Source organism: Asterias rubens, chromosome 3, assembly GCF_902459465.1.
Source record: "Asterias rubens chromosome 3, eAstRub1.3, whole genome shotgun sequence".
NCBI classification, from domain to species: Eukaryota; Metazoa; Echinodermata; class Asteroidea; order Forcipulatida; family Asteriidae; genus Asterias; species Asterias rubens.
This window is the reverse complement of record NC_047064.1, coordinates 13353297-13379145: the sequence shown is the minus strand read 5'-3', so window position 1 is coordinate 13379145 and position 25849 is coordinate 13353297. Positions and strand designations below refer to the sequence as shown.

At 39.8% G+C, this 25849-nt stretch overlaps 1 protein-coding gene across 2 annotated transcripts in view; it reads right to left on the bottom strand.

Moving 5' to 3' along the window:
- LOC117288173 (tyrosine-protein kinase Fer-like) overlaps positions 1–25849 on the bottom strand; it is a 51038-nt gene that overhangs the window by 1089 nt on the left and 24100 nt on the right. Inside the window, exons 8-16 of one of the 2 annotated variants that reach the window (XM_033768904.1) lie at positions 15629–15760; positions 13535–13727; positions 12772–12843; positions 8428–8634; positions 7778–7960; positions 6875–7088; positions 4296–4419; positions 1445–1599; positions 667–789 (exon numbers count right to left, since the gene is read on the bottom strand). In XM_033768904.1, the coding sequence (XP_033624795.1) occupies positions 667–789; positions 1445–1599; positions 4296–4419; positions 6875–7088; positions 7778–7960; positions 8428–8634; positions 12772–12843; positions 13535–13727; positions 15629–15760 (1403 nt within the window). The remainder of the gene's footprint in view (positions 1–666; positions 790–1444; positions 1600–4295; positions 4420–6874; positions 7089–7777; positions 7961–8427; positions 8635–12771; positions 12844–13534; positions 13728–15628; positions 15761–25849) is intronic. The other variant, XM_033768905.1, reaches the window with a different exon arrangement.

The following is a 25849-nucleotide window of genomic DNA, read 5'->3' as shown; positions in this document are numbered from 1 at the left end:
CCACGAGCGCGCGTGTGATAACGTATTTATCTTCAAGCAAACTTGGCGCGTGACATAGAACACACAAGACGCATGTAGTGATATTAGCCGTGCAATATAGGTTTTTATCACCACTCCATTCTGGCAATCTGATTGGAGGATTAGCGCGTACTTGAAGATAATAGCTTTTATTTCACACGTTGTTGTTGTTAAACAGTTGGAAAACATTTCCTTGTGTCTTTTTGTACGGTTTTAATATGTTTTCAATTTGCTCTAGTCAACGTCAGGAGACGAACAAGTAGACATACACATGGTGTTACCGCAAACCTAATATACATTGATACCTCACCATGCAATGCCTCAAATCCCACATTATTATTAGTATTATAATAATAAACAGGGCCTAATTTCATAAAGCTGCTAAGCACAACAATTTGCTAAGCATGACATTTTTTCCTTGATAAAAATAGGATTACCAACCAAATGTCTATTTGTTGCATATTGCTTGTTACTGGTATTCAGCTGTTTGCTTATCCTGAAAATCACGTGGGAAATTTGGTTGGTAATCCTGTGTATATCAAGGAAGAAATGTCATGCTTAGCCAATTTTTGTGCTTAGCAGCTCTATGAAATCGGGCCTAGATGATTGTGATTAAATTTATCAAATAAATTGGTTTTTGCATCTTACCCTGTTCAACTTTTTCTCTTGCCTCTGTATTGTTCATCCCTGGATACGGAGTGCTACCATGTGAGAATACCTCCCACAATAAGATCCCAAAACTCCAGACGTCCGACATCGTTGTGTACTTGCCTGAAAATGAAAAACAAATAGTGACTGTAACACCAACCGTCTAAGCCACATGCGCAAAGGCAAGTTTATATTACATAGTGTCCTGGCCTAGCGGTTAGGGGCACCGAATTCAAACTCTGGTGTTTCTGATCAGCAGAGTGTAGGTTCGAGTCCCAGTCCTGACACATGTGTCCTTAAGCAAGACACTTAACCATGATGCTTCATCCTTCGAATGGGATGTGAAGTCATTGACCCATCTGTTGTGTAAAGCAAGTAAAGGAACCCAGTGCACTTAGCGAAAAGAGAAGGCGTTCACCCCAGTGTTCCTGGTTTGATTGACAGCATATTACGCAACAGCACCTTGTTAAACATTACATGGTGCTATGTAAAAGGAGTTGGTCCCATAATTCAGACCTAGTCCACATGCTATGCAGGAAAACACTGAATGTTGAAGCACCTTGAGTGTCACTGAGTGACGGATATGCGAGCTATGTAAGAAGCCACCATTATCACTATAGTAGTTACTTCAGAGGGAGCTCTCCATTGCTCGCAACCAAGTAAGTTTTTATGCTAACAATTATTTTAAGTAATTACCAATAGTGTCCAATGCTTTAAGTACATGTACATGTATGTGGAAAAAGTCTGAAATTTATCCTCCATGGCTGTAACAACTTACCATAGTTCATGGCTTCCGGTGCCGTCCATTTGATCGGGATCTGCCTCATTGCTCCACCTTTGATGGTATAGACGTCGTCCTCTCTAGACATTCCAAAGTCACTGATCTTAATAGTGTTCTTCAATCCCACCAGGCAGTTCCTTGCCGCTAAATCCCTGTCAATCAAATGATAAGAATAATAACAATAAAAATAACTAGTTCTTATAGAGCTTTCTATTGCAAAGCCACGGCCCAATTGTTTGCCAACCAAGGTTGGAAAACTATGGAAAACCATCAATGCAAATCAAAAACAGCTGGCGATAGTTGTAGAAATGTGACACAAATATTGTTGGAATCAAATCAGAAAGTTATAAGAAATATTTCAGCTCATGAACCTTTACAGAAAACGTTGAACGTGGTCTAAATTTTTTATAACATGATTGATTTCTTGTTTTGCTAATATTCGACTAGCCGTGTTTATCAACAGTGGAAAGGTCTATAGAGTAGATTTTACAATAGCGTCTAAATATGCTTTACAATAGTGCCCTGGTCATTGGGCCAATAACATTCCTTTAAATGGACACATTGCCTTGGATCGGACGAGTTGGTCAAGCATTTGTAACCGTTTGTTATAAAATGCATATGGTTGGAAAGATGTTTTAAAAGTAAAATACAATGCTCCACAAAAATATGCCTCGAAATTGCGTGGTTTTCCTTTTGCTTTGCGAACGAACACAGTCGGCCAAATTTGACTCCCATAAATAGCTGACCGTGTTAGTCTACGAGGTAAAAGGAAAACCGTGCAATTTCGAGGCATGTTTGTGTGGATCATTGTATTCTACTTTTAAAACATCTTTCCAACCATGTGCATTTTATAACATTTTATAACGTTATTCAATGACCAACTCGACCTGTCCGAGGCAACATGTTCCTTTAATCTTTCTCAGCTCCATGAAGAGTATGCAGGCACTGGCTGCAGTGGCACTCCGAAGGCTTTTTCAAACACAATATCAACCTCTACCCTGGCAGGTACCCGTTTATACCCCTGAATGAAGAGAAGCAATTGTAGTGAACCATCAAGTGTCAAGACCGAGATTGGAACCCACATCCTGATGACTTAACCACCACAACTTGAATTCTATGCTCTAAACCACAGGGCCATGGCACCCCATACATGCCATAGATGACTTAACCACCACAACTTGAATTCTATGCTCTAAACCACAGGGCCATGGCACCCCATACATGCCATAGATGACTTAACCACCACAACTTGAATTCTATGCTCTAAACCACAGGGCCATGGCACCCCATACATGCCATAGATGACTTAACCACCACAACTTGAATTCTATGCTCTAAACCACAGGGCCATGGCACCCCATACATGCCATAGATGACTTAACCACCACAACTTGAATTCTATGCTCTAAACCACAGGGCCATGGCACCCCATACATGCCATAGATGACTTAACCACCACAACTTGAATTCTATGCTCTAAACCACAGGGCCATGGCACCCCATACATGCCATAGATGACTTAACCACCACAACTTGAATTCTATGCTCTAAACCACAGGGCCATGGCACCCCATACATGCCATAGATGACTTAACCACCACAACTTGAGTTCTATGCTCTAAACCACAGGGCCATGGCACCCCATACATGCCATAGATGACTTAACCACCACAACTTGAATTCTATGCTCTAAACCACAGGGCCATGGCACCCCATACATGCCATAGATGACTTAACCACCACAACTTGAATTCTATGCTCTAAACCACAGGGCCATGGCACCCCATACATGCCATAGATGACTTAACCACCACAACTTGAATTCTATGCTCTAAACCACAGGGCCATGGCACCCCATACATGCCATAGATGACTTAACCACCACAACTTGAATTCTATGCTCTAAACCACAGGGCCATGGCACCCCATACATGCCATAGATGACTTAACCACCACAACTTGAATTCTATGCTCTAAACCACAGGGCCATGGCACCCCATACATGCCATAGATGACTTAACCACCACAACTTGAATTCTATGCTCTAAACCACAGGGCCATGGCACCCCATACATGCCATAGATGACTTAACCACCACAACTTGAATTCTATGCTCTAAACCACAGGGCCATGGCACCCCATACATGCCATAGATGACTTAACCACCACAACTTGAATTCTATGCTCTAAACCACAGGGCCATGGCACCCCATACATGCCATAGATGACTTAACCACCACAACTTGAATTCTATGCTCTAAACCACAGGGCCATGGCACCCCATACATGCCATAGATGACTTAACCACCACAACTTGAATTCTATGCTCTAAACCACAGGGCCATGGCACCCCATACATGCCATAGATGACTTAACCACCACAACTTGAATTCTATGCTCTAAACCACAGGGCCATGGCACCCCATACATGCCATAGATGACTTAACCACCACAACTTGAATTCTATGCTCTAAACCACAGGGCCATGGCACCCCATACATGCCATAGATGACTTAACCACCACAACTTGAATTCTATGCTCTAAACCACAGGGCCATGGCACCCCATACATGCCATAAGCCACAAAGGCACAAATGAGCAGAATCATTGCAAAATTGTTCAACTATGGAAAGAAAAAAATGTTGCCTGAGGGGGAAAAAACCCCAACAATTTGATAAAGCCGATTTTGAACCCCTTGGGATATTCATAAGGGTTTGACTTCATAAAGATAGTTCTAACCTCGGACTAATCCTAAGAGTTATTACCAACTTAAGGCAAGTCCTCAAGAAATTGAGATAAGACTAGTCTTAACTCTTTGTGAAATCTACCCCAGGAGTGTTCTTCCTACCTGTGGATGCAATTCTTAGATTCTAAGAAGGCCATTCCTGCCCCAGTCTCTTCCGACATTTTCACCATCTGCTTGGTGCTGATGTCATTCTCGTCGTTACGGAGGAAAGACAACAGATCGCCACCTGTGATCATAGCAAGAAGGTCATTAAGAATTTTTTGAAAGTATGTGTGCCCTCCTCTGCTTTATACCTTGCAGTGCAACAGTGAACCATTCAATGGTCCACCATGTACATGTACAATCAACATTCTCATTCAACAAACTACTTAAATTGATCATTTTAAACGATGTTTCTGTGAAGTTTCCCCTATAATCTCACAATAACTTACACAATGTTTTTCGCCATAAAAGCATGGTAGCATAGAGTGCACAAAAAATGTGCGCAAATCTTTCCATAGACCTCTAGTACAAAAATTGTATAATTCAAATTTGTAATCTTTTCACCAAATGTTAATTTATGATGCAACAAACAATCTTTAAAAGATTTATGGTGGGCGCTCAAAAACTTTTTAAGTTGTGATTTTTTTAATTTCATTCCATAGGGGTCAGATGAGAACTCATGTTGAATCGCCACAGAAAAAACTGGGTAAAAACAAAGTCTCCTGACGATGACTAAAGCAAGCTGGTGGCAACTTTGAAACCAATTAAGAACTCACTTCGTGGTAGTGAAGTTAATGACAAGAAGTCCCCTCAATCCACTAAAGCTAAAGTAGTAGTCCCTGCTGATTTTCTACCTTCCACCCAAGGAGAAGTTAATAAACAGGACAGTTCTATTCAGAACTGAGACATATACCGAATCCAGAAAATCTACTCCGCAGTAGTAGAGTATATACACTAATCCGGGCGCGCAAGTGTTGGGCACCACGCGCCACTGCTGCAGAGCTGCCAATATTGGTTTTTGAAAATCAGGAAGATTTTATTTTTAAGTCAGAAAGACTCAATCTCAGCACGCGTCACAACGATTTTTGCGGACATAAAAACCAATATTCATATACAGACATATACATTTGAAATATTACTAAAGAATATTGCTGTTTATGTTTTAAATGTTTTGCACATGGTTCTAGTTTTGAAGCACTGTCGGGAAACATTCGTCTAAAAAGAGGACCAGCATGGTCAGAAGATGCAACGTTTAAGTTATGTTCAATTATAAACCCTGTGAATAAAGTTTCCGCCTTTATTATACTGCTGTCATCAGAGCCCGATTTTCAAAAAAAATCTGCAATGCCTAGCGTGTTGGATCGTGCTGTTGCACTACTGCAATGTTTTTCGGAATCTATGTGTCTCAATATGTCGTTTCGTCCGCCGTATTTCACAGATATCTCTGATTTGCACGTAGTGCAAAAGGCATGGTTTTCATCCTGTGATGATTCTTTATACAAGGCCATTCTTTGTGGTAGTCTTCTTTGTATTTTTGAGCGTATTTAATTTTCTACAGCGACTTACCAGTTGCTCTGCTGGGCGGCGCCATTTTGCTTTACATTCCCAACCACGTTCCCAGTGATGTAGCAGCGTCATTTGCTCGATCGTGGGCAGTGCGTCATAACGATCCCACACGAGTATTACGCCACTGTAAGTGCAATCATCTATTCCAGGGGTTAGTGACGAGAGGTATCGATATAGCGCGCTACCCATGGTGGCGAGGTTGATCAGTGCCAAACATAGCATGCACATGTATCGATGCGCAGAAGACGAAACTACGGTTAGAACAACTTTTTCTGCGCATCTATGCAATTAAATATGCACGCGCGCAAACGTTTTACACACACGGGCCACGGCGGAGGGCTAGGAAATTCGTCAGTTTTATTATTTTTTCATTAACAGGTTGGGGATCCGGGAGATTTTGACTGCTTGCGGGATGACGGAAGATTTCCGTCAAATACGGGAGTCTTCCGCAAAATCCGGAAGAGTTGGCAGCTCTGCTGCTGCAATGTACCAGTGCTTAGTTTTGTGCAAAAAGACACGAGAAAATTGTGTTCCTTTTCACTCTCTTTGGAAATAAAATGTTTTCCTCAACGACTTACGCAATTTCCTTGACAGGACATCATGATATAACAATGAAGATCACTGACCACAAATATTTGCAACTAAAAACAAACCGAATCATCTTGAAAATGGTGCTTGTCTTAGGTGTGTTAGGGGTCAAAGATGCCCGAAACTGCATAGTAGTCGCTAAAATGCGTTACATTGGCAAGGTATTTTGTCAGAATTCCAGTTATTTACTTTCTGCTTAGTTAAAAAAAAAATTTAAGAATGTAGCACATAGTTGTATCATACAGCCATATTAGGGAAATTGCATAGATTGTAGAGGAAGACACTCGATTCCCATAAAAAGTGAAAAGGAAAATGATTTTCTCATGTCTTTGTGCACAGAATTAGGCACAGGTACACTGCAGCAGTGGCGCGCGGTGCCCAATATTTGCGCGTCCGGATTGGTGTATAGCATGGCAAGTTGTCAAAAGAACAAATCTACCTAGCGAAAGGCACACGCATGGTGTTACTGCAAATTACCCATATATGGGTACAAACAAACAACCTGACAATGAAAGGACTAAAAATCTCAGCTTGGATCAACGCACCTGGCACTAACTCCATGACAATATAAATGGGATGCTTGTCCGTGCATACACCGATCAGCTTCACAATGTTGGGATGGTTGTATTGTTTCAGGATGTTCGCCTCCATCAGGAATTTGCGTCTTGTCGCCGCATCTACAGTCTCCTTGCACGTCTTGACCGCAACCGGCGTTCCGTTCTTTATCAGTTTCCCTCGGAATACGTCTCCAAAATGACCCTAGAAAATTAAAAGAAAACAAATTCAAATTCTGACTTATTTCTATCTCAAATAATAAATAAACCACAAGGGAATTTGACTAGGTAAATTTGAAACAATTTGGGGGTTCAACAAAGAAAGATTGATTAGAGCAGGATTTGAACAAACGACCCCTGGATTAATGTGCCGGCGCTTTCTAGCACTATTTTGCCAATACATATCACTGTTCAGGGGGGGGGGGGCAGTCAGAAGACATACATTTGTACAACAAATATTTTGACAAAATAGGGAGACCGCCAACATAGGGCTAGAAAGCTCAGTTGGTAGAGCGCCGGCACGTTAATCCGGAGGTCATCGGTTCAAATGCCGCTCTCGTAAATGTTTCTTTGTTCAACCCCAAATTAATAATGTGTTAACAATATGCAAGTACGCAAGTACACACTGTAGATATTCCAGAAGGCTCGTTGCCGAGGGGTCAAGCACACTGAACTCAATTTCTGTAATATACAGAATGAGGGTTTGAATCCTGGCCTGGTCAGTTGTGACACTTGTATCCTTGAGCAAGGCACTTTATCATATGTGCTTCTCTCCACCTAGGAGTACAAAATGGTAAATATTCTCAGTCGTTTTAACAGCAAGGAAACTTGATATAAACCCGGCATGATGAGCCGTATTGGCTCGGGACAGACTACTTTTACTTTAAGACTCACCGCTCCAAGTTTATCTCCGAGCTCGATCTCTTCGTGTCGTAGGTCGTGCTCATCTCGTACCTTGACTACTGGATGGATCAAACATGCCTGGGATGCTTTGGTGACCGGCACCGCACTAGACAGCTGGTATCGTATGAGATGACCAACGCTGGGAAATGCCGTCCCTTCTAGACGATACATGTTCTGTTCAGTGAAATGAAGGTAAATAATACTTATTAGGAAAACTTTATCTAATCTGTAGAGATAAGACTTATTCCCAAATCGTTTTTAGTATCGCAGGGAGAATCTTACAACCGAATTTGTGAACGAATTGCCATAAGTTTTCTTTTTTACCCAGTGCAATTGGAGTGTTAAACAAAAATCACAGGAGAGAATTTTTTATTAAAACTTTTCACCCCAGGAAAGGAGTTTCATGTACTTTTTAACATGACCAATAATATCAGGGCACAACTTCATAGAGCTGCTTTAGTACAGAATGTAGCTGAGCACAAGCAAAATTATGCTCGCCATAGTGAAGTTACCAGCAATAATACCATGTCACATATATGAACATGTGCAATATGCGCCTGGTATCTAAGAAGCTCTAAGAAGCCTTACAAAGTTGATCCGAGAGAAATGATATGCAAGTTACTGATCTTCCAAACACTTACGTCTTCATTGAGTTGGATGGGGAAGTGGCGGATGCGACTGTTGGTCTTAGCGGAGAGGACGTATTGCCCTGAAGCATCGCTCTTTTCCCGCACCAAGAAGTCACCATCGTTGACTAAGAGTTCCTCCGTCTCGAGGCGTGGTAGGGCCCCATGATACCACTCCTCTTCCTCAATGGGTATATCGCTCACACTCTGCTTCTGCTGTTGCTTTGAGAAAGAATCAGGAGATAACATTTAAGGAACATTACACAATTGTTTCTGCTAACAAAACATTTGCTGGCAGTGTAAGCACTTTATGTAATCCACCGTATACATAAACTGACAAACCTGTAGAAGTGTGAGATCGATCCGCCATCCGGGTCACGAGAAAATAGTGAAAAACCAAAGACACATTTTGCATGACATTGATGCAAACAAAAAAAATGAATAAAACGCCCATTGAGCGATAAACTCCAAATGCAAAATTAGATTATTTATTTCTCATCAAATATGACATTTCAGATAGAAATATTTCAAGGGACGCTTTCTACTATCATTATCATTAGACTGTGTAAGTTTGATGTAAGTCTGTCATCTTCAAGATTTTGTTCCTGACCAATTTCGTAACGTTCCTTTAATAAAAATAAAAATGAATGCCCACTGCAGGGTTCTCTGCCTGCACATGGAAGTATGTTTAAAGGCACTGGACACTTTTGGTAATTACTCAAAATATTTGTTAGCATAAAAACCTACTTGGTAACGAGCAATGGAGAGCTGTTGATAGTATTAAACATTGTGAGAAAGGGCTCCCTCTGATGTAACATATTTTTGAGAAAGAGGTAAATTTCTCACTAAAAATTATAAAATATCCTGGCTGAAGCCTCTGATTATGCATCTGAAAGCACACAAAGTAATGCAACAAGGTTGTTTTTTCTTCCATTGTTCTCATGCAACTTCGATGACCAATTGAGCCCAAATTTTCACAGGCTGGGATACACCAAGTGAGAAGACTGGTCTTTGACAATAACCAACGGGTGTCCCCTGCCTTTAACATGCAAATCTTGGACCATATATAATAACAAAAACTTAAAAACCTGCATCATTCCAAGATTACCGACACTACAACAAGCAACTTTTTAAAATGGAAATCAAGTAGGATTTGAAACTTGCATGGTGGGAGTATTTTCAAAATGGGTTTGCAGTAGCACCACAAGCAAATCTTCATTTCTTTTACAGTGAGGACAGAGAATATTCTTGGCAGAATGGGGCTTGTAGGAACGCTTTGTAAGCACGTGTAAAGTGTTTTGACGGGATTCCATTTCAAATGAATCTTGTTTTTACAGGGTAACCTTAAACTGCATACAGTTGAATGCACCAGTGGTTTGCAAGCTACATTGTACCATACTCTAGCACACATAGAGTGGTTAGACCACAGGCCTAATAAAACATGTGCCAGATTCTGGCACATTTTAATGAACCAATTCCAGGGGTTATGAGCAAGCAAGGCATGCTGGGATGAAATGGTGCAACGAGATTGATCACTCCTGGGAATAAGGTTGGCATGCATGTAACCTTGAGGACACCTTACGTTATTGCTGTGCTCAGTTGAAACAACTGATATCTTGTAACAAGTCTGTAGCATGGTCTAGTTCCCTGACGACTTGGTTTTTATTTACAATCACACAAAAATATGCCACAGTCTCAATGACAGAAAGTCAGTCAAAACCACTATTCTAAATTCAAATTTTGAAAAGTGCATCAATTTCAAAACTACATACATAGTGCTTCCAATCAACTACAAATACAACATTTCAATTGGCATATTCAATGGTCCTTCATGCACAATCAACGTTCTCATTTAAAAATCTGTTTTTAAATTGATCTTGGCAGCTGAGGCTTCTGTGTTGTTTTCCCCCTTCAGTCTCATAATTTTACCAAATGTTTTCCTGCCATAATTGTTGTTCTTTAGAAAGTTACCTTTTTGAAATGTTACCTTATCCAAAAAAAGTGTCTCGTGTACGATGTTTTACCTTTTTAGCTATCTCAATTGCATTTTGAGTGGCAACATGTCTGCCAGCATTGCCTCAATGTGCGGAAACGACCATGAAAAATCAAAGGGGCTTTGTGTGGCAATATGTCAGTCAGTGTAGCTTAGATGTAATGTACACTGTCAAAGAGTCAGAGTGTCCCGTTTGGTCATGTAACTCTGAAAACTAAAAGAGATTACAACTTACTTGGTAAGAAGTACAGCAGCTTTGGATAGTATATTGCATTATGATAAACTTTTCACTTTTAAGTACCATAGATATAGAAAAAGATATCCCTTTTTATCCCCCCAAATTTGAATCTGAGAAGCTGTTCTGACAGCAGCGTTTCTCAGATTGTGTATTCCAATTATATTTTTATATTAATACAATTTTAAAATTTTAATGTGTATGTAGTTGCTGGGCACCTCTGGAAAACAGTGTTTTACTGAGAGGTTTCCCCAGGGTAAAGAAGAAATAATTATAATAAAATAAATATAATGCAGATTACTCTTCTTGCGTGGTCATAACCACTCCAGATTTTCAGCAAAATCTGAAAAAAGCTACCATGAAACTATCACAGGTTAGTTTTATGGTATACATGTACAACTCAGGATTTAAACAAACAGTGGGTTCCAATCACCAAATGTATACATGTACCATCCCTTTAAACACACATCCATCTACATGTATCCCATCCAGAACTTCAACAACAACATAAACGAAATGTCATAACACTGATACAACATTATCACAAACAGACAAACATCATGCTTAAAAAAACAAGGAACAGGCAAAACAAGAAACCAGGATGTACTGTTCAAGCCAAATATTTATCTTGATTTCTTTGACTAAGACAGGGTTTGTGGTAACACCATGTGAATATATCTCTTTTTGAGTAGTGTTGGTTCTTAAAAGAACCGGTGGTTGACGCCTCGACTCGACGTTTCAATCATTCTCCAGAAGATGGCCAAAGCATACTGATGGAAACGTTGAGTCGTTAACCACTGGTTCTCTTCAGAACCAACACTACTCAAAAAGATATTTTACCATGGTGTTACCGCAAACCTCTCTTGTAGTTATAGTACTTCCACCATGCAAAGTTTAAAATCCTACTTGATCTCTCTGGGTAACTTTTGTTAGATTAATACAACATGATGCATAGTTGTATTGCTGACTGTGCACGTCCCATGCCAACACTTACAAAATTGATCAAAGACTGGTTGGTATTTCTCCTGTACCAGAACCAGGGGTTATCTCTCTGTAAATGGTTCATTCAAAAATTGCTCAGTTAATAAAACACACACATCCAGAGTTTACTCTCAGCTTTTGTATTGGGTGGCAAGCAGGTTCACTTGTGGACAAGTCATAAAATGTCTGTCACAATAATAGCTTTCCAGCTTGCTCCGCGAGTCCGGCAACACTGGCGATAGAGACTGCTGGCGCTCGCAAGACTTCCACTCTTGTGCTGCGAGTTTCATTTAATGGGGGAGTAGTATTTGGCAGCCAGCAGCTTCGCGTAAGATCTCGCGAGAGCAGTATTCCATCGCCAAAACCTGAAGCATTACGCCACCACCACACCTCGACTATCTCACTGCGACAACCCATTAAAGAATTGTCCGCAAGTCTAGCCAGCAGGAGGACCAGTTAGCTTGCTATTTCACTAGACCGTCACCTTTTTGCTCTGGTCCATATTTAATAATAAAAACAAACAAAAATAATACAAACAATTATGAGATATCGCCCAACTACCAAGGCCTGACGGCCACTTCAAAGTGAGGGCTACACTCGGCTGATTTTGACCAAATCAACCATCACCAGGGACACATTGACGCCTACTCATGGGGCTGAAACAGGGTTACCCCCTTCACAGTCCCTAAAGATGTAAGCAAGGGTATCATCTGCTAGGAGCCTGGCTGGTAGAGCAGAATGCACTACCTTCCCAACATTTTAAATGGGGATGATTTTCAATACTGAACTAAGCCAGCTGGACCACAGAGTGAATTTTGACTTCTCCTAAACATTCTTTTTTATCCGCTGGAAGCCAAGTAATCTAAGCTTATTTTTTTCATTCCATGGAAGCAAGATTATATTTTAATTCAGTTTCCCTTATTATAGGTTGGTGCAGAGCTGTTCCCATTGGCCTTATTTAGTTACCGTGGCTGTGCGGAAGTTTTCTACGCCCTTTTCCAGCCTGTTAGTTTTACACCATGGTCACGATAAATTGACTAGGAGGTCAGTTTACCACCCATCCCCATTGGATTTACAGAAAAGTCGCAAAACTTGAAAGTCCAATGGGATCACAGCTTAATACAACAGGTACTTCATAATCAGAACTTACCTCACTTGAGTCTGGACCACGTTTTCCAAAGATTCTTGTCACTCCACTGCCGAGATGCAGCTTCTTTTTCTCCTGCACGAGGCAAACGAATAAATAACTATATCTTAAAGGGAAGGTACATAAATAAGTTTGAAAATCACTCTTTAAAACAATGGGAACAAATACTTTTGGTTATAGAAGCCTACATGTACAGCAGCTTCTGATAGTAAAAAGCGTTTTGAGAAACAATTCACGCAAAATAATGTGGTTATATAAAAAGAAGTATTCTTCATCTTCTTCCGTAAAAGTACAGTCCACCATCTGGTGTATACAGTGCAGGTGGGTGAACAGTTAACATAGAGTGCGGCTAAAAACAGCTCAGGCTGACCTAGCGGGGCTTGACAGACTGTACACCCTGCTTAAGACTAGCAAGAGTTGTGCAGTTGATTAGGTCTTCTGGGAGATTGTTCCATATCCTTATGCTATTGGGGAAGACTGACTGTTGGTAGACCCCTGTCCTGGTGAATGGTATCATGTATTTGTAAGAATGACCCCTCAGAGAAACGGTGCATCGTGTAAAACTTTTTTGCTGTTCATTTTTATATGCCCGTTACTGCAATAACTCTTCTTAGATTGTGTATTCTTGTTCCGCTATTAGGGATTATTCTGGCTCAAGTCCCTCTAAAGGGAATGTTTTCCCTTGTCCATCCCCGAATAATTTAAGCATTTACCCAGTCAGTATTCCCTTGTGGTTTTATTATTTCATGTTTTACTTTGGACTTACAGGGGTCGGCAACGTCATGGAATTGGTCGGAACTTCCGGTAGGTCTAATCCTGCAGGTAGGTTATCCTCATCGCCCATCGAGCTTAGCTTCTGGTCCAGCATGGTGTACTGGGCGTTCAGCTTAGCCTCTTGGCACTTGAGGTCTTGTATCTCTCTGGATACATCACGGTATGCTTTCTGCCTGGACAGCAGGCTGGGAGAGAAAAGATCAAATTAAAGCGCAGTTCATACCATTCATGAATGGGAATGTTTACAGTCCCTCTTACATGTACCGTATTTTCCTGCGGATAAGACGCTCGGCGGACAAGGCGCAGGATGCTAAAATGACCAAAAAAAATTCAAACGTCAGCAGACAAGGCGCACCGCCGCACAAGGCACACGTTTAACCGCACACAAAAGAATACCTGTCACACTCCAATAACAATGACTATAGGCGTGATATCTGCTTTTGTGTTGCGTGATTAAATTGTGACCATCCACCACCAATGGGCTGTAAAGTCGCACTTGTACATTGCAGAGCCTATTAAATTGTTTGGGTTTTCAAGAAATCTTTGAGAAATCTGAATAAAAAAGTAGGTGGCTTTGAGAAATCATAACTTCGTCAAGAAAAGTCTGATTTAAATGTGGATGGTATCATTTTGAAGCTGATTACACACTCTCTCCAAAAATGCATTGAGCCCATAACAGTAAAAGTGTCAACTTTACAGCCCATTGGTGGTGGATGGTCACAATTTACAGACCTCGGAACGGTTGCGTTTTGGGGCTAATTTTCTGTGTCATTTTGAGAGATTTTCGAGTCTGAACTTGGACACCGTTGATTTTACAGGCAAGTTTCATGCAAGGGCAACCATGATTTTAACAACCGTTCCTACCCGAAGTTTTGAAGCAACAAAATAATTCAACAAAATAAAATGTGGTTTCTTCCCTATTTTTTGGGGCTAGTGTTGTATTAATTTATTTGGCCTTACAAACAAATACAAATCATATCCTAGTAAGATAATGCTACGTTCCATAATACTTTTTAAAAGCAAACGTCTAAAAAGAGGCAATAAATATTAATACGATTTGAACGTTTATTGTAACAATAATATAAAACTCTTGTCCTACCAAAGATGACAGTTAAGTTCCCAAAGCACTTATCAATCACAAAGGTCTAAAAAGAGGCAAATACAAAAATAAATTATTACCCCATCCTTTTAAAATACGTTCAGCCTAAAGCACACTTCAGAGATAGTTGTTCTCTACAATAAAAACCCTCAAAGTTTACCACACAATAGCGGTTGGGTGAATGACGTTTGTATGAAGTTATTGACTGTCAATCGTTTTCGGAACGATTACCCGGCCACACAGAAAAACGTTTGTACACTGCCGACGTCTGTTGGACCGAAAGCTAGACGCATTGCGGCATTAATGGAATGAAAGTACGGTCATGGGGAATAAACACGTTGCAGCATTGTTGGAATAATTGGACCGTCTGGGGGATTGCGGCATTGTTCGAACGAAAATACGGTCTCAGTGTCTGAATAGCCTTGTTCGACCGCATTATTGAGTAAGGATTCTTCACACAAAGATCGTTGATTTGAACTGGACATGAAGGTATTTTTTATTTCACGCAGTGATCATCAAAAAAAATCAATCGTCAGCAGACAAGGCGCACCGAAAGATAAGACGCATCAATGTTTTTGGGGTCTAAAAAGTCAGATAAGACGCGTCTTATCCGCAGGAAAATACGGTAACTGTCCGAGTGCCATCATCAACATATGGGGATCGTGCCCTTTTAGTCTGTGCATCTTCATGTAAACGTTGGAACACTTCACCTGTCAGTATAAGAAGCTGTAGTTCTTTTAACCGATACATCACAAGGTCAGGGGCGGCCACTTCAATTTGAGGGCTACACTTAACTAATTTGGGTTATCGACCCAAATTAACTGCCACCAGGGGCACGTTGCCACCTACCCCTGGGGCTGAAACTGGGATAAATTCACACCACAGTCCCCTAAGGGTAGAGGCATGGGTATCATCCACTAGGGTCCTGGCTGGTAGAGCAGGATGCACTGCGCTACACCTTCCAACCCTTTGTTTTAATATACTTACTCCAGAAGAATTCTCTCATCAGTGGGCGAAGGTTGAATTCCTCTGATCTCCTCATCTAGTGTTTGTAACTCTTGCTTCTTACTGCTGAGGCTCTCTCTGACTTCCGTCAAACTCTCCCCAAGAGATGTGTGTCTGTACAACAAGAAAAAAAACGGGAAAGCAGACTATAAGCAAAAAAACTAACTGTGAGCGCAAAGTGTGAAAACTTGCAAGCACAAAGTCTGATTCCATTGGTTTTATTGTTTTTCATTCTTTACATGGTTCTGCTCCTCAGTATAATTGTCAATTAATTACCCGTTACAATCCTTCTAGATGTCTTAGATCATCCACTTCTTCATTACTGGTTAGTCCCCAAACCCACAACAATTGGGGTGACAGGGCTTTTTCTCATGCTGGTCCTTTACTTTGGAATAATCTGACTCTTAAAATCCGGAACATGTCTTCTGTTCATAAGTTCAAAGAGGCCCTCAAAACCCACATTTTCACAGCTGCCCCTTTTCATTAATTTTGTGTCTCTTCCTTGCGCCATGAGCATCACTTGTTCTAGATACCGGCGCACTATAAGTATTCTTCTTACTAATATTATGTGTACATGTACTCAGTACCTTTCATCCCATCTGACAGGACAAAGCAATAATGGCTAGGTGTCTTGATTTCAGGAGGACACAAGACTGGGACTCAAACCCACACTTTGCTGACTAGAAACACCAGAGCTTGAGTCCACAGTGCACTTGACCGCTTGGCCATGACCTGCCAACAAACTTGGCACACACATATAATAGCACAATACACAGAGCTTGCTAGAAGATAACGTGCAAATCTGTCAGCATCACTGAAAGGTCGCTACTTTTTTGTGTCAATATTAATTTATAAAGGTAGAGGTCACGAAGTTACTTCCTGAGCATGCTGATGGCATGGCCAATCTCTTTCAGAAATTAGATAATAATATTTCACTCTTGTTGCTATGGATTTACCAATCAGAATTGGGGATACAAGTCAGCTTAATTGAGGAAAACGTGTAAATCTGCCAACACCCCTTAAAAGTCTGTACTTTGTCAGTAATAATTTATCAAGGTAGAAGTCTGGACTTTCCTTCCTAAAGGGGCAAGGCCAATATCCTCAAGAAAAGGGCAATTAGATAATAGTATCACAATCTTGTTGCTATGGATTGATCAACCAGAGTCTTTTAAGGATTCAATTTTGGCTTGAAAATTAAGTTTAAATCTTTCAATCACCAATAAAAAGGCCCCACTTTGACGATATTAATTTATCAAGGTACAGGTCTAGAAGTTCCTTCCTGGAGGGGCAAGGCAATCTGCTCAAGAAATTAGATAATATCACACTCTTGTTGCTATGGATTGACCAATCAGAATCAAGGATTTAAGTTTGCTTGAAGATAAAGTCTAAATTTGTCAACATCACTAAAAAGAACTCTACTTTTGTGACAATAATAGTTTACCTAGGTACAATAGTAATGACCCATTTTTATATAGCGCTTTTCACACTCGGAGGGCGTCTCAAAGCGCTTCACATTATTACTCCTGGTCACTGGGCCTTATTTACTCCTTAAACCATCTCAGCTCCCTGGTGGGGAGTATACAGCCTTGTGCAACCCCTGGGTGGAGAGAAGCAATTATAGTTAAATATGTTGCTCAGGGACACAAGTGTCACGACCGGGATTCGAACCCAAACTCTGCTGAAAGCCTGGAAGTTCCATCCTGAAGGGGCAAGGCCAATCTCCTCAGAGAAAAGAGTAATTAGATAATAACAACATCCGTTGGTCCCTGTGGGAAGGTGGAGTGGGTTGTCGCCCAGACCAGGCACCCATGACCAAGGCCTTTGCCATATCTGCTGCATTAGTGAAATTACACTCATAAAAAAACCCACACCACATGCAGGTCTGTTTGCTTCGTCAAGGGCACCAAGATTTTCTCCTTTGTAAAGGGCACCCTATGAGGAAATTGTAAACTTCTAGTGTGCAAGGGCACCAAGGCAATGACCAGGGGGCATGGAGGCAATCACCTTTGTTGCCTCTGTGAAGTATCAGGCCTGCCTTGTCCCCCAAACGATAGACCTCATTGCAACTGAGGTTGGAAAACAATGGAATTAAAGGATTTGGGTACTTTTGGTCACACAAAACACAAAGTCCACGGATTTACATTAAACTTACACCGTTTGAAGATAATGATAGTAGAAAGTGTAACCTAAGAAAATTGGTTGCTGAGGTGCTGTAGTCTTTGAGAAATGAGTAAAACAATGTTATGAAAATAAATTTTTACGTGCTAAAATAATTTTCGTCTCATGATCATTGAGACAAACATTATTTTCATGCATTGTTTTACTAATTCCTCAAAAACTACAGCACCTCAGCAAGTAATATTTTCAGGGAAGCTATCTACCATCATTATCTTCACACTGAGTAAGTTTAGTGTAAATCAGGGTACATTCTGTTTTTTGTCCTACAAAAAGTACCTAGACCCTTCAAGCCATAAACACAAAAACAAAAACGAATCATTATACTGTTTGTAACAAAATGTAACACATATATTCCAAGTGTTGAATTTGTTTTAAAGAAGCAATAGATATGGGAGGTATTTTGTTTTATTGATGTTTGCAGAAAATATTAAATTCAGTTCAAACATATTGTATGTTAACACCATTGAGCGTTTAACTAAAATTCAACCGTCTATGCCAACCAGTTGAGTTTGTTTATCAACAACAATTATGGAAAGGTTTATTCAGATTATTTGTTTTCACCATAATGTACATAGTACATTGTAGTCTACATACACGTAGTAATGTACCTCACTACAGAAAAGGGAACTCTCTGCTGTTGGGGCCTTGTTATGGATGTGATTATAGTTGATCATATTTCCGCTTTAACTTTTGACCTAATTTAATTAGTTTTTGGTCAGGACTAGTGGAGGGGGGGGGGGTAGGCTTGGGGGTCATTGACCAGGAAGCTGAGGAAGGGATTTAAGATGCATTTTGGGTATATCTTCATGTGTATGGTTTTCAAAAAGTTTATACACAAACTTGCACAAAATTATTTCATTCCTAAACCACACATTGTTATAATGTGGAGGTTACAGAGTACAGAATTGGTTTTGCTACAAAACATTTGCTAGCAGTGTAAGCACTAACTGACAAACCTGGAGAAGTTTAAGAGCGATCAGCCAACTGGGTCACGAGAAAATAGTGAAAAACTGATTATACATTTTGCCTAACATCGATGGAGAAAAAAATGAATGAATAAAACGCTTACTGAGCAATATACTCCAAATGCGAAACTAGATAAGTTATTTCTCATCAAATATGACATTTCAGACAGAATATTTCAAGGGATGTTTTCTACTTTCATCATCATTCCGTGTAAGTTTGATGTAAATCTGTGACCTTCACGATTTTGTTCCTTACCAATTCTGTAACACTCTTTTAAAGGCACTGGACACTATTGGTAATTGTCAAAGAACAGTCTTCTCACTTGGTGTATCTTAACATGATATGCATACATGTACATTAACAAACCTGTGAAAATTTTGACTCAATTGGTTGTCACACTTGTGAGAGAAAACACCCTTGTCACACAAGTTCTGGGGTGTGCTTTCAGATGCCATGAGGTCGAGACATCAGGTTTCAAATATTTTAGTGAGAAATTACTTTTTTCTCAAACACTATGTACAATGTACATTCAGAGAGAGCCGTTTCGCACAATGTTTTATACTATCAACAGCTCTCCGTTGCTCATTGCCAAGTAAGTTTTTATGCTTACATTGAGAAATTACCAATAGCGTCCAAAGCCTGTAAAGGCAGTGGACACTATTGGTAATTGTCAAAGACTAGCCTTCACAGTTGGTGTATCTAAACATATGCATAAAATAACTAACCTGTGAAAATGTGAGCTCAATCGGTCATTGAAGTTGCGAGATAATAATGAAAGAAAAAAACACCCTTGTCACACGAAGTTGTGTACGTTTAGATGGTTGATTTCAAGGCCCAAAGTTCTAAATCTGAGGTCTCAAAATCAAATTCGTGGAAAATTACCTCTTTCTCAAAAACTATTGCACTTCAGAGGGAGCCGTTTCTCACAATGTTTTATACAATCAACCTCTACCATTACTCGTCACCATGAAAGGTTTTATGTTAATAATTATTTTGAGTACTTACCAATAGTGTCCACTGCCTTTAAGGACTAATACATATATTACTAATACTAGGTCCATACAATGTATGTGTAGCGCTTTAGCACAACCCTTTTGGCTTACATGTTTTTAAGTATTGTGTCCTGCAAGGTACATGTACTGTATGTGGAGATACATGTAAATTTTGAAGTAAAGTTCCTTTATAGCACAATGTATAATGCTTTATAAGGTGCTACGATGACGTCCTGGATATCAGGGTCCTTTTCTGGGGCGGAAATTTTTCAAAGCTTCATGACTCAAATCTTACCTGCAAGAAAGCCAATAATTTCAACAGATTCACATTCCATGGCGGCATACATTTTTCTGCGGTGGGTTTTGGTCGTCATATATTCTTCACAAATCCGTCATTTTCATGAAATAATGCAGCTCCCAAAATTGTTGTTCAAACTCTCACAGTCTGCCGTGTGTACGCAAGACGCACGAAGGGCAAATCTTGCGTTGTGTTTGTGTGTTAATACTGTGCAGTCAAAATACGGTGACCAAGAATTCATGCGTCTTGCACGCGAATGTATACGCGTACACATGGCAGCAGACAACACTGTGATAAAACGATCAAAACGGGAATTTTTTTACGTTGGGAGCTGCATTGTTTCACGAAAATTACAGATTTGTGAAGAATATATGACGACCAAAACCCAACGCAGAAAAATGTATGCTGCCATACAATATGAATCTGTTGAAATTAGTGGCTTGTTGCAGGTAAGATTTGAGTTATGAAGCTTTGAAAATTTTCCGCCCCAGAGAAAGAGTCCTACATGTATATAGGGCTACTACATCAGGTGCTGTGCAATATGCAGCCTATCAGACTAGGAACACAGGGTGCACTGGGGCGCGTGCTATTAGAAAAGAAAGGCAGGGCTTTCAACAAGGAAGTTGACCAAAAGAACTGAGGTATTGGTGTATGAACATTCATTGAGGAACCAAGTGGAATACAGACCATGCATTATGTTACATTATGTTTCAGGTTGACAGGAACATTACAGAATTGGTTTTGCTGCAAAACAATTGCTGGCAGTGTAATAATGTAATCCACCACAAACATAAACTGACAAACCTGGAGAAGTTTGAGAACAATCAGCCAACTGGGTCACGAGAAAATAGTGAAAAAATGATGACACATTTTGCATGACATCGATGCAAAAAAAAAAAAAAAAAATGAATAAAACGCTCACTGGGCGATATACTCCAAATGTGATACTAGATAAGTTATTTCTCATCAAATATGAAATTTTCAGACAGAAATATTTGAAGGGATAGTTTCTACTATCATCATCATTAGGCTGTGTAAGTTTGATGTAAATCTGTGATCTTCATGATTTTGTTTCTTACCAATTCTGTAACGCTCCTTTTAAAGCCAGTGGACACTTTCGGTAAAAAGTATTGTCCAAGGCCCACACTTCGTGTATCACAACTTATATATAAAATAACAAACCTGTGAAAATTAGGCTAAACCGGTCATCGGAGTCGGGAGAAAATAGCGGGAAAACCCATCCTTGTTTCCGCACGTTTTGCCGTGTCACGACATGTGTTTTAAATGAATCCGTAACTCTCGATATCGAGAATTGATAATTGTTTTAATGTTTTCTCAAAAAGTGATGCATTTCATGGAATAGTATTTCAAGAGAAGCTTTTCACCATTACCTTCTGTAAACCCTGTAAGTTATTTGTAAATTTGTGAACTTTTTTTTTTCTGTTCCGAAAGTGTATAATGGCTTTAATGTTTTTAATCAACTAAATGTAAATAATAGTTAGGCAGTGAGACGTGGCCAAGCTGTCATGCACACAGAACTGTTCAAGCTCTGGTCTGTCCTAAAAACACAGGACACTATTGCTAATTGTCAAAGACCAGTCTTTACACATGCATAAAATAACCACCCTGTATAAATTTGAACTCAAAGAGGTTGTCGAAATTGCGAGATAATAATGAAGAAAAAAAAACACCCTTGTCACACGAAATTGTGTGCTTTCAGATGCTCAATTTCGAGACCTCAAAATATACAGTAACACTGAGGTCTGGAAATCAAATTCATGGAAAATTACGTCTTTTTTGAAAACTATGTTACTTCCAGTGTTGTAGTCGAGACCCAACAGTTCGAGACCAAGACCGAGACCGAGACCTGAAGGCTCGAGACCGAGACCGAGACCGAGACCGAGACCAGAAGGTCGAGACCAAGACCGAGACCATAAAAGTCCGAGACCAAGACCGAGACCGAGACCTTAATGAAAATAGACACAATAAAAGAGTCAAGCAAAGTTGTTAAACTGTATGGGTGATTGTGTACACAATTCATCCTCAAATAAACATGTGAAACAATTGTAAACTCCAAGCTACTTCAAAGGATGTATTCAAGACTCCCTTTCATATCGAAAAGAAAAACTAAATCAGTCTCAAACTTGTCAACTAGGTCCAGACATCAATCATGTGCACTTAGAATGTAACGTTATTTTAGGATCCTCATCAACTTGTATGAATGACCCGACCCCCCACCCCAGCACAAATATGAAAAAGCAATTTATGTAATTTTTTCGATGGGAAAATTCTTCAATTAAGTCTTTATTTGGGTGAAACAAATATTATAAATGTACATTATGTCAGTTGAAAAATGTACATCTTAAAAAGAAAAAAAATGGCTTGATTATCTGTGGCATAATTTTAAGAACTTTTTCATTGCACTTTAAAAACATCAGCATGCCCAACATTTCTGCTGACAGTCTAGCACGATGCGGGCGCATGATAGTGCCACCCCTACTGAAAACTCTTTCCACCGGTGCAGAGGATGCTGGAATTGTGTTTAGGCCATTTTTTTTTAATAACTTGGATTACGGATTTGTAAGCTACAAAATATGAGCGAGGATCGGGGAAAAAAAAGACCGGGATTACAGAATTTCGAGCTCACGAAATTGATGGGCGAAAACAAATTGCATAACATTGGTCTGGTTTCCATCATACATCGGCCGCGATTTTTTTCTCCGTTCACTGGCTCAGGGATCTTGTTGTATTTGAAGAAAATGTGATCTAAAAGTATTGTTTAGTTTATTATTTTCAGAAACGCAATTTTTTTCAAGCGGCGATTCCCGTAATCCAATGTTTGTGATTTTACGTGTACATGTACATGTACATAGTGCGTAATACACAGAGCGTGTTCTTTCCTAACGTGTAGTACATTGTATACAGCACTGAAAACTCTGTCTCAATTTGATCGAACCCTAATAAGGTTGCACTGGGTATGAGTTATTGGTTAATACTTGATGTTCCCAATCTCTCCCATTACGGTTCGTAGAGTTTCCAGTGACATACTAATCGTTAGGAAAGAACACGTCCTGTGTATAGCTCGCACCCCAACATGATTTCAACGGACCCGATGAAAAACTATTAACAAATTATTTCCTGTGTTGCATTAATGGTAAGAAAAGGCGGTCTCGAAGCGAGACCAGCTAAATATTCGAGACCGGAAGGGTCCGAGACCGAGACCAAGACCGAGACCACAGGGTGGCGAGACCGAGACCGAGACACGAGACCGGCAGAACTGGTCTCGAGACCGGTCTCGAGACCTACAACACTGGTTACTTCAGAGGGAGCCGTTTCTCACAATGTTTTATACTACATGTATCAACAGCTCCCCATTACTCCTTACCAAGTAAGATTTTATGCTAATAATTATTTTGAGTAATTACCAATAGTGTCCAGTGCCTTTAATGATCTTTCTAAAAAGGGAACTTGGCAAACTCCCACAAGGAGATACACCTACATGTATGTACATGTACATTGTATACATAAACACCGAGCTAACAACAGCCAATCTCTCTCAGAATGATTATTAATTGCACACATCAAGAAACTTGATTCAGTACCTATTCAACAATACTTATTCTAGTCTTTGTGAAATCAGCAGTTTTAGCTTGGTTGGATTCGAATCCACAAGATAAGGGGTTGCCTGCAGTCCTGGGGCTGATTTCACACAGAGATACATGTAAGATTGATCTTACATGCAAATCAATCATAGTTGCTAAATGAAGTGTGATGTCATAATACAAATCATTATGGTATTGGTAATACTGACAATTTGTCTTAAAGGGAAGGTAACCATTTGGTAATTGTCAAAGACCAGTCTTCTCACTTGGTGTATCCCATCATAACCATAAAATAACAAGTATGTGAACATTTGGGCTCAATTGTTTATCGAAGTTGCGAAGAAATGATGAAAGAAAAAACACCCTTGTTGGACGAATTTGTGTGCTTCAGATAGGAATAAAAGACTTCTAGCTAGAAGTCTTTTATTATTTTAATGAGAAATTACCTCTTTCTCAAAAACTTTCTCAAAAATTATGTTATTTCTCCAATGCTCGTAACCAAGTCAGCTTTTAAGTTAATATTTGTTTTGTGTAACTACCAAACGTGTACCTTCCCTTTAAATGTGTTAATGAATCATATTGCTTTGTGAAATCGAGCCCTGCAGTCTAACCACTAATTCCTTAATTAACTGGAATTTCAATGCAGTACTGCAAACAGGCTTGTATGTACAATATGCATGTAAATGTAGGTCCTACGCATCCATAGCATGTGTTTGGAAATCAAGTTTGTTTATCTGTTAATGTGTATGAGGGCTGTTTTGAATAGGAAACTAGGCAGGGAGACGTCTATATAACATACGTCTTAGACGTACATATTGTATTTCTGGGGCCAGTGCTACGTAATGTGCCAGTTGTGTTTTTTGCAAAAATCATACATACATGTAATACATAAAGTACATGTTATTATCTAAAGACTGTTATTTTTGAGGAAAATAAATCATGGAATTTTTTTTTAGGAACGCACGAAATTATTTTTTTCTCAACTGAAAGTATGTATGTATAAGGTGTAAAATATGAATATTAGCACTTAGCAATTCACCAAACCTTTTTTATGTATCACTGTCCTGTTACGAAAGCTGCAACTGACCAGTCATTCTGACCAATCATACTGACCAGTCATTCTGACCAATCATACTGACCAATCATACTGACCAATCATACAGACCATGGACGTAAATGGAAACAATTTGACCGCTATTTTAAGCCCAGACAATTAGTCATCAGACAATATACTTTAAGAAACACTCTGCACACCAGGGCCCAATTTCATGGCTCTACTTAACGGTTTTAAAAGCGCATATTTTCAAGCTTATTTTAGCAGGAAAAAAACTGCTACGGTGTAAACGTATTTTAGGCGGCCAGCTTGCACGTTCACCATGGATTTGCATTGAGACTTCAATCAATTTGGTGCAGTAAGCACCGGAAGGTTTGCATGCCTTTTTGTGTGCTTTACAGTGAACAGGGATGTGATAGGCTGTTGAAAAAACACCCTAAACTACATGTATGAGCGCAAAGTGTTAAAGGTTGTGAGTGTTAAGTGTAAAAGCTTGCGAGTGCGAAAGCTTCAGAGTGTAATGCTTAACAAAATATACATTTATTTATTTATTTATTATTTGTTTTCATCTTTGAAAGCCCTGCTCAGCAATATGGGGTGTTCCATTACGTTTTATGTTCATTTTCTTATGAATTTTTTTAATTTATTTATTGATTTTAGGGGTGGGGGGGGGGGTAACAAAAAATTGAATTCCAGTTAAGACAGAGAAATCACATCCCTGAGTTAACGGCACAATTAAAGGGAAAATCATACAGGGTGCGTTCGTTTAGCTTCCCTGGGTCGATCCCAGTGTGGCGTGTTTTTTTTCCAGGACGAATTATCTGCACACGTTCGTCCTGGAAAAAAAAAACGCAGCTCAATGAAATTGGGCCCAGGGCCATTAAATTTATTTTTACAGTAGATAAGTGGATAACTTAATAGTATTTCCTGTCATGAGCGGCTTTATATAGGTGAGGCCCGAGTGTTCAACTTTTCATGATGTCGATCACATGATTTATGAAGCAGATTTGCTCCAAGGACATAGAAATAGAACCCAGAGAACGCTGAGTGCGACATTGTGCGTGTGATTCCGTTGTGAGACCACTTTTATCAATGGGCGTATGTGCCATTTTG